This window comes from Balaenoptera acutorostrata, chromosome 4 (genome assembly GCF_949987535.1).
Source record: "Balaenoptera acutorostrata chromosome 4, mBalAcu1.1, whole genome shotgun sequence".
Taxonomy (NCBI): Eukaryota; Metazoa; Chordata; class Mammalia; order Artiodactyla; family Balaenopteridae; genus Balaenoptera; species Balaenoptera acutorostrata.
Window position 1 is genome coordinate 149,150,695 of NC_080067.1, and position 9,017 is coordinate 149,159,711.

General features: G+C 59.5%; 1 protein-coding gene across 1 annotated transcript; it reads left to right on the plus strand.

The window, feature by feature from the left end:
• The first annotated feature begins 5,964 nt into the window (after positions 1-5,964).
• CRYAA (crystallin alpha A) lies at positions 5,965-8,558 on the plus strand. The gene is made up of 3 exons (XM_007172673.2): positions 5,965-6,153; positions 7,334-7,456; positions 8,349-8,558. Exons 1-3 carry the CDS (start codon positions 5,965-5,967, stop codon positions 8,556-8,558), a joined length of 522 nt encoding a protein of 173 aa, XP_007172735.1.
• Positions 8,559-9,017: the final 459 nt, after the last annotated feature.

Sequence of the window (9,017 nt, forward strand, 5' to 3'; positions counted from 1 at the left end):
GGTCCCTGCACAGACACGAGGGGGGCGTCTTTGTCACAGAGAGGGTGGGTGGTCAGGCCCCCAGCACCCCTCCCCTTGGGGCGTCCTCAGCCGCCGGCCCCTCCACGTCTCAGGAGCACGTTGTTGGGATTTTGAGGCTCCGGCTTCCCTCGGGCACAACTTTCTGGTGGGCTCCCAAGACCCTGAGAAATAGCCCAACGACCAAAATGGGGAAGACTCGCCACCTCCTCTGAGACAGCCTGTAACAAATACTCGGGGGTTGGTAGGCTTATGGGTATTCCCCCCACTTTTAGGTTTATTGGATTTATCCAGATTCTGAATGACAATGGATCGCTTTTATAACAGCAGTGTTATTTGAAATAGAATGAGCATCACAGGGTTCATCAGTCCTCTTCTAAAGACTTAGTACACAAAGACCTTCTCGAGAAAGCATCTCCTCGTCAGCAGTCTGCTTTTGTGTATGGGAATGATAGAAAGGACAGTGCAGAGGGGCCTCGGGCACCCGGGGACGTCCGTGGGGCTGTGTGGTCCTCAGAGCTCAAGTGTGACCATTAAGGGCTGTGGCGGCGGAGCCGCTGCCCCAGGTTGGTTTACCAGGCGGCCCTCCCACCGAGAGGCAAGGGAAGGGTGGCACCTCACTCTTGTGACACGCTGGTGTGACCTCCTCGTGCATCCTCTCCGCCCGGGGGCCCCAAGGCTGCTGGTGACCAAGCGGGCTGCAGCCTGGGGCTCACAGAGGCAGAGCTGAGGTCCTGGCCAAAGGGCTCCATGTGTGTGTGTCCACCCAAGACCTTTCTGAGAGCTGCGGGCAGCGGGGCGTGTACGGTGGGCTTCAGGCCTGCCCTGGACAGCTGCGGGGCCCACGTCACTGTTGCAGATCTGCAAGATGCTCCTGGGATGCCAGCAGAGAGCTCGGAGGAGCCCGAGGCCAGTGGTGTGCCCGGTGCATGTGACACCCGGAGCAGGTCACCCTCCTCCTCCACACGACACAGCTATTTCCAGTGTAATCAGGGAATAATCATGAATAATCATGAGTTTCCTGATTTGTTCTTTAAAACAAACAATTAACAATAAAATAGAATATATTTCAATCTTAAAGATATTCCTCAAAATCAGTGAAATAGTCCATTGAGGGCTATCGTTTGCACTGAAACATCACACCTCACAGCCTGTGCTCTGTTTCACAGTTTTATATTTTAAACACGCAATAAAAGTGCCAAGAAGTCACACAGCATGACAGAACCGGGATAACTCCGGTGCTGTCTTCACGTGGGCTGTCATTCGCCAACCTGAAACCCCGTGTTTAAGCACAGAAGTCAGAGGCTGGAGGTAAGAACCTCCCTGGGAGCCTGAGCAGTTCCTGACCTTGGAAACCGGCTCCAGAACAAACGCGCGGAGCAGGGTGGGCCAGCCTCGGGCTGGCCGTGTCACTGTGAGTTCTCCGGGTGATCTCCACTTAGCACCTGTTTAGAGAAGGATAAGAAAGAAAACTCTGCTTGTTTGAAGATTACACACATGCAGGCCCTCCTTGTATTTGCGGATCCTGCGTTTGAGGATCTGTCTCCTGTGTTAGGTGCCCAGGCCGCCACACCACAGAACCACACACGAGTGGCTTAAACAACAGAAGTTATTTCTCAGTCTGGACTCTGGAAGCCATGATCCAGGTGTGGGCAGGGCTGGAACCCCTGAGGCCTCTCCCCGTTGGCGTGTAGACGCTGTCTTCTCCTGTGTCCTCACACGGTGTTTCATGTGTTTGGGGACCCCTGGTGTCTCTTCCCCTTATAAGGACACCAGCCCTCCTGTATAAGGTCTTCCCCTGTGTGTGTCTGTGTCCTCATGTCCTCTTTTCATAAGGACACCATCAGATTCGACTAGGACCCACCCTAGCAGCCTGATTTTAGCTTGATCACGTGTTTAAAAGACCCCTCTGCAAGTAAGTTCACATTCTAAGTACTGGGGGTTGGGACCTCAACATAAGAATCTGGGGGGGACACGATTCAGTCCATAATATCTACTCTCTGAAATTTGACCTCAAATCCATGCTCATGGCCCTTTTCATAGTCATTCACTGAGCAGAGCGGCAGAGGTGAAAAATCTGCGTGGCCGGACGTGCACGTCCCCAGCCGAGGGTGACAGGGCGACTCCGCCTGCTTGTTTCAGCTCGTGCTGCAAACCAGCGTCCTTTCCAGGGTCTGTTTAGTATCCCGTTTCCCACATTTTTCTGCTTTTTGTGGCTTCACTGTTTACATGGCCCCAAGCACAGCGGGAAGGGCTGTCTAGTGTCCCAAGTGCAGGAAGGCTGGGACGTGCCTCTCCGGAGAAAACACGTGTCAGGTGAGCTTCGCTACAGGAGTGAGTTATGGGGCTGCTGGCGTGGGCTCAGTGTCAATGAATCAACAACACGTATGAAATTAGCCGTCTTTGTGCAGAAACACACGCCAAACAGGCTCACGTATTGATCGATGAAAATGTTGCCCACGTAGTGACTGATGAAAATGTTGTGACCAGAGGCTGGTAGGACCTGACCCTGTGTTTCCCTGGGAGAAATGGCTCAGTAGTTACCAGTTCACCGTTCATGGCAACTTTATAGGACATCACTACCTCCAATAAGGAGAACCGACTGTATTATTATGTATGGATTGCTCAGACCTCAGACTAACAGAAGAGGAGGGGTACTTTGCACCTGCATGATTAGAACGGACTTTTGGGTCATTTGTTATTGTTTTAAATCTCCGCAGATGCAGACAGCACACCCCTTAGCACATGGTCGTGAACTCAAGGAGGAACACAGGCTCGGAGAAAAATGGTCTTGTTTTCCAAGAATCCAGGGTGGGAGGGTCTGGGCTGTGTGAGGTCAGGTGTGAGGCAGGGTGAGTTCGCACAGGTGAGCTGGCAACAGCCAGCCCATCACTCTGTCCCGCATCACCTCCCATCCCTGTGGCCACTTTGCGGAGCTCTGGACCGCCTGCCATAGCACGTGTGGGCCACAGGTTTGGCCGATAGGTGAGGTCAGCAAACCAGAGAGGAAGTTGGAAGGGCTCAGACGCCTGACGGAGATGTAAGTTGACTTGAACGAGGTGGTGGCTCTGAGTGATGTGAGTTTGTATTGGCCGCTACTGGTGGGCATTTCCTGAGCTGAGGGTCCCTCCAACCGCCCCGAGGGAGGGCGCCTGTCATCACAGAGCTTCTCTCCCTGCAGCAGGTGGTTAATGGCCTCCCCACCCTGATTCCAGAACCAGTGAATGTGTCACCTTACATGGCAAGGGGGGAAATAAGGTTCCTTCAAGAGCAGACTGTAAGACTGGGGGGTGATCCTGGATTCCCCGGGTGGGCTCAGTAATCAGGGTCCTTACTAGAGGGAGGCAGAGGGGGACAGCCAGAGGGATGTGATGTGACGGCTGCCTTGGAAGACAGAGGAAGGGAACATGGGTCAAGGGATGGGCAGCCTCTGGAAGCTGAAAAGGCAAGAAATGGAGTCTCCCCTGGAGCCTGCAGGAGGGCCCAGCCCTGCCGACACCTTGATTTGAGCCCAGTGAGACCTATTTGGACTTCTGACCTCCAAACTACAACGTAATACATTTGTGTTGTTTTCAGCCACCAAGTTTGTGGTCTTTTGTTACAGCAGCTGCAGGAAACTGATACAGCACCATCATCTTGGGTTGGAAAGGTCCCCAAGGGCTCTGCGGCCATCCTGGGCCCCCTGTCTGGGGCCTGCATGGTTGGGTTTGCCACCTTGGTGCTGGCTCACTCTGAAGGCCAGCCCTGGGCTCCCGCTGGCTGCAGCTCACTGGTCGGGGGCATGGGTGAGTGCCTGGGCACCCCTATGTGTCTGAAGGACCTTGGAGGACCCTCAGCGACCCTGGGCCGTGCATCCCGTGGGCCGAGGTTGTACCCCGCCCCTGCCTGCAGACCCAGCCTGTTTGAAGGACCACATGGACAGCCAGGTGCAGGGTGAGAAGGTAGCAAGCGTCAGGGGGACCAAACGCAGTCATCAGGATACATCACATCTTAATGTGACGTTTAAACAAATCAAAATGGGTGCAAAAAATCCATGATGAACAAAAGATCAAATTGTACATAAAGGCAGGATCCTTACTGCTGGCTTTGCTTTCTGTCTTCAGCTTCAGTGTGGCTCTGGCCCGCACTGACCAAGTGCCTGGCCCAGCTGGACCCTCTCCTCAGCAGCCAGCTGGATGTCTGTGCCCCTTCCTCCCCCTGCCCCACGCCCAGGAGCAGGCAGCCCATGCTGTGTGGGGTTGCCCACAGCCCTGCCCGTGCCCCGGTTGACTCCCAGCCTGGGTGGGCAGCCTGCACCAAAGCCCCTCCCCTTCCTCCATGCTAGGTGACCTGTTTAACCTCTCTATACCCTGCTCCCCCTGTCTACGAAGTGGGGAGATTTGGGACCTACATGCCATTTAGGGTGGCTGCAAGGGACCATGAGGTCACCATCAGTGTGGGCTCAGGCAGGCCCGGGGCAGGGAGAGTGCCCTCCACCCCCTCAGAGTATTGATTATCTGCCCCCTAATTTGGCCCTTGTTGCCTGACACCCTAGGGAATTGTAGACGTGCAGGGCAAAGGTTGGCATTTCCAGTTTTTTCTGGGCCCTTTGCCACCGGCTGGATGCATATCACAGGTGCTCAGAAAGGCAGGGAGGTGGACTTTGATACTGTGCACTGCTAGTTAGGGAGGGGCTGTGTGAGGGAGGCGCTGAAATTCCCACTTTTGACACCAGTTGCTTCTTAGATGTGTGAGACAAAATCCTCCTTAGGTACAGGGTGAGTGCTCTTTCCTGACCCACTAAGCCCAGGGCTTGGAGGTAAATTTGCAAAGATCCTGAGTGCTTTGAAGGTGCGCTGACCCCACAAACAGGAGGTGGACGCTGGTCAGAAACTGCACGAGGACCTGGGGAGGCGCAGGGTGAATTAGAAGCGTCTCACCGTCTGGACTGTGCATGAAAAAGCTGGCTTGGGTAGGGCGTGGGTCCGGCACGCTCCTGTGCTGCAGGTGTGGAGGGGGTGGTGAGTCAGTCTAAGGCCCCCGGAGGCCAAGCTACTGAAAAGTATGAAAGCCTTAAAACCAGGAGTGCCCCAACTGTGGCAGGTCCCCCCGGAGCGCATCCTGGGCCATAGCTGGATGGGCCACAGAGACAGGAGCCAACCAGTCACCAGGCCAGTAACAGGGACAGGGCACCTGCTCTAAGGACCCTGGCTCTGTCTGTTCCCAGGCCCTGAGGTTCTCAGGGATGGTGTCCAGAGGAGATCCCGGGATGCAGGATTTCCATGTTTGTCAAACCAAACCTGCCTCCCCTCTGGATGCACACAGACCCCACAGCAGGGCTCCCCGGTGCTGGCATTATGGGCGCTTTTTAGTTTCTTCTCTGCATTTTCTGTCTTTGTTGAGATTTTTTACAAGTATGTATAATGTTTGTAATCAGGAAGAAGTAATAGAGGTAATTCTGTTATAAAACACAATGCAGCCTTGCCTCGCAGCGGTGGGATTTGGGGACCACTTGTCTAGCCTCTGTGTCTCACTCTCTTCGTCTGTGGACCAGGGGTATGAGCTCCCACTCGTAAGGTGGCCGTGAGGTCACAGGGGACACAGGTACCTGGCACACAGCACCCTCGCCCAGGAAAGGGGAGATGCGAGCCTTCTCTGCAGCACCGGCTGAGTGTGGGGGGCACAGAGAAGCCCCTTGGGGACGCCGTTCTCCTGGCATCCAGAGCTCTGGGCTGGTCAGCGCTGCAGCCGGGGCTGGGAGAGGTGCGCGCTCAGCCCAGCCCACGTTTCTGCTGACTGGGCGGCCTCCCTCCTGAGCTCACGCCTTCCAGACAAATCCCCCTAATGCCTCCATTCTGTCCCGCCGTATATAGGGAGGGCGTGCGCCCCAGCTCTTCAGTGCGCTGCACAGAGGCCCCTGCCCTGACTCCCCGCCAGCCCCGGGTCCCTGCAGAGTCGACGCCCGCCATGGACATCGCCATCCAGCACCCCTGGTTCAAACGTGCCCTGGGCCCCTTCTACCCTAGCCGGCTGTTTGACCAGTTCTTCGGCGAGGGGCTCTTTGAGTACGACCTGCTGCCCTTCCTGTCCTCCACCATCAGCCCCTACTACCGTCAGTCCCTCTTCCGCACCGTGCTGGACTCCGGCATCTCCGAGGTGAGACCCGCTGCGCGCTGCGCCCTCCTGCGGCGGCAAGGGGGCCCGGGCGGGAAGCGGGGCTCTGTGAGGGCCGGCCCTGGGGCAGGTGCGGCACCTCTGCTCTGCGCGCTCCCGTCCTGCTTTGTGGAGCGGCTGGTGACGGCCGCGGGGCCACTTTCCCGCCTCAGCCCACCTCGTCCGTCCTGGACGCACAGAGGCCAGGCCGACTCCCCCCCGGCAGAGCCTCCCGTGCCTCCGGGGGGGTGGGAGCGGGAGCCGGCCTGCTGCCTTTTCCTCCTGTCATCAGCTCAGGACCCGTATGTGGTGGGTGGCTTCCCTCCACGTGCTGGGAGACCCCTGAGCAGCCCGGGGCACGGGCGCTGGTGGACGGAGCTCTGTGCAGCCTGGGGCTGCCCTTGCCCTCCAGCAGCGAGGTCTGGCAGGAGGCCTCCTGTCTGAAGCCCTCTGCGGCCATAGAGCTGCAGTGTGTGGGCTCTTCCCGAGTTTGCCCGGGCGCCCGAGGCCAGGCCCCGAGGGCAGGCAGGGCAGTCCACCGGCCTTCGCTCCCAGGGTCCAGTGTTCTGGAGGTGCCAGGGGTCAGCACTGCCTAAAACACAGGGGCCTGCTCGGAGCTGGTGAAACGCCGAACATTCCGGGGCCGACGGGGCCCACAGGAGTGTCCCAAGCGAGGGGAGCGGGAGGGGAGGAGGCCGGAAGCACTTTCTGTGCGAGGAGCTGGGCGACCCGCCGGGCACATCACATGCACGCCCGTGTGCAGAGACAAGGCCCCGGGCTGTTCACGGACAGGCGGGCAGAGGCCAGGGGCCGCCACCTCATTCCAAGTGCTCAGTCCCACCGACCGGCCAAACAACACATAACCAGCCAGCCAACCAATCTGTCACCGGCCACTCAACCCACACCAGTCAGCCAGGCAACCCCTCACCCACCAGGCGGCCACAGACCCCCGGGGCTCTGGGTGTCAGCCGAGTGGCCACAGTGTCCTGAGTCCCAGGTCCCTCTGTCCCCCGGGCACGTGGAGGCAGAGGTTAGAGCATTGACCGCAGGTTCTGTTCTGATAACTGGGGACTGAGCCCCGGCCACCGCACTCCAGCTGCTCCGGCCAGCCCTGCAGGGGCCTCAGCCAGCCCCCTCCCTGAGCCACAGCCCCGTGGAGACCCACACGGATACTTGGTTTCAGGTCCGATCCGACCGGGACAAGTTTGTCATCTTCCTGGACGTGAAGCACTTCTCCCCTGAGGACCTGACCGTGAAGGTGCAGGAGGACTTCGTGGAAATCCACGGCAAGCACAACGAGCGGCAGGTGAGCCTGGGCCCGGAGGGAGGGGCTGCATCCCCAAGCAAGGCCCCCTCCTGGTGACCAGGAGGCCACCCCGAGCCCGCAGCAGGCCTGGGCAGCGGGTGAACGGCCAGCGGGGGCCCGTGGGGAGCCCCACTCAGGAACTGCTCGGCATCCCGGGCCCTGTCCAAATCCCCTGGGTGATGGGGTGGGACTAGGAAAGACCCCAGGAGACGCCAGCACCAAGGGAGCGAGCTCCAAGCCACGTAGATTTTCACACCAGTTTCTCTCGGGAGGACGGTGCAGCTGACTTGTGTCGGAGCCCAAGGGCCCGGAGCCCATTATCTCGAGGGAGCAGGGGCCCAGCCAGGACAGCTCGGAGACCAGGGCTTTGTCCAGTAGTGGGGAAGCTGGAGGCGGGGGAGAGACCCCACTGCATCTGCTGCTCTCCCCTCCTGGGCCCCTGGAGATGCCCGGACACTACGCTGAGGCTCTGGGTCTTTCCACCTGGAGGGGAGGGAGTCGGGCCAGGGGCTAAGCTGGGTCAAGGGCGTCAGGAGAAGGGAACGTCGAGGCATGGCTTTCTGACCCAGCTAGATGGACGGCAGGGACCTGAGCCCAAGCAGTCTGTGAGGCCAGAGGTGAAGGGATAGCTGGACCCAAGGGCAGGGCCAGGGGCAGGACCACTCACACGATGTTAGGGTGACATTATTGTGAAGAGCCAGGGGCCCCAGGCAGGCCCAGACTGTATGCAGGGATGCAGGGCGGTCCCAGGGCCCTGCACACGGTCCAGCCACCGCCCCGTGAGGGTATCGTGGGTCTGACCCTCGTGCGGTCCAGGAGGGCCTCCTCTGTGCGAGGCCGCCGCCACCTGTTGCAGCGGCGTCTCTGACCGCGCCCTCCCCTGGCCCCCCAGGATGACCACGGCTACATCTCCCGCGAGTTCCACCGCCGCTACCGCCTGCCTTCCAACGTGGACCAGTCCGCGCTCTCCTGCTCCCTGTCTGCGGACGGCATGCTGACCTTCTCCGGCCCCAAGGTCCCGTCTGGCATGGACGCCGGCCACAGCGAGCGGGCCATCCCCGTGTCGCGGGAGGAGAAGCCCAGCTCCGCACCCTCGTCCTAAGCTCGGCCTTGGCCTCGGCTGCCACCCATCCCTCCGGGGGAGCCCTAGAAAGTGGGGCGTCTGTCTCCCCCACCTCCCTCTTTTCCGTTTCCTTTTCCTCTTCTCCGAGGGCATGAGGGTTTGAGAGAGTAGCCTGGAGAGCTCGGGGCCTTGGTCTGAGGTGCTGAGACCTCAGAGTGACCCGGATTCCAACACCAGCCAGTCGGTGGAAGTGACTGCCATCCCAGCTTCTTAGACGGCATCCCCGTCCTCCCGGGCTTGCGGGCCGTCTAGGCTGCCCGGGAGGTCAGAGAACACCCCTCGCTGAGCAATCTCTGGGTGACCTCTGGTCTCCAGGGCCAGCCAGGTGCGTCTCAGCCCTCGGTGGCAGGCGCCCGCACCGGGGCCGAGCCGGGTGCCGTGAGGTCCGTCTGGCGGGGGCTCCCGTGCGCCTGGGCTCTCTGCAGGGTGCACCTCTCA

Excerpts from the sequence above, each read along its gene's own strand:
- CRYAA (XM_007172673.2), top strand. The coding sequence starts at position 5,965 with ATGGACATCGCCATCCAGCACCCCTGGTTCAAACGTGCCCTGGGCCCC. Across the intron at positions 6,154-7,333 it reads TGGACTCCGGCATCTCCGAG|GTCCGATCCGACCGGGACAA; the intron begins GTGAGACCCGCT and ends ACTTGGTTTCAG. Across the intron at positions 7,457-8,348 it reads GCAAGCACAACGAGCGGCAG|GATGACCACGGCTACATCTC; the intron begins GTGAGCCTGGGC and ends CTGGCCCCCCAG.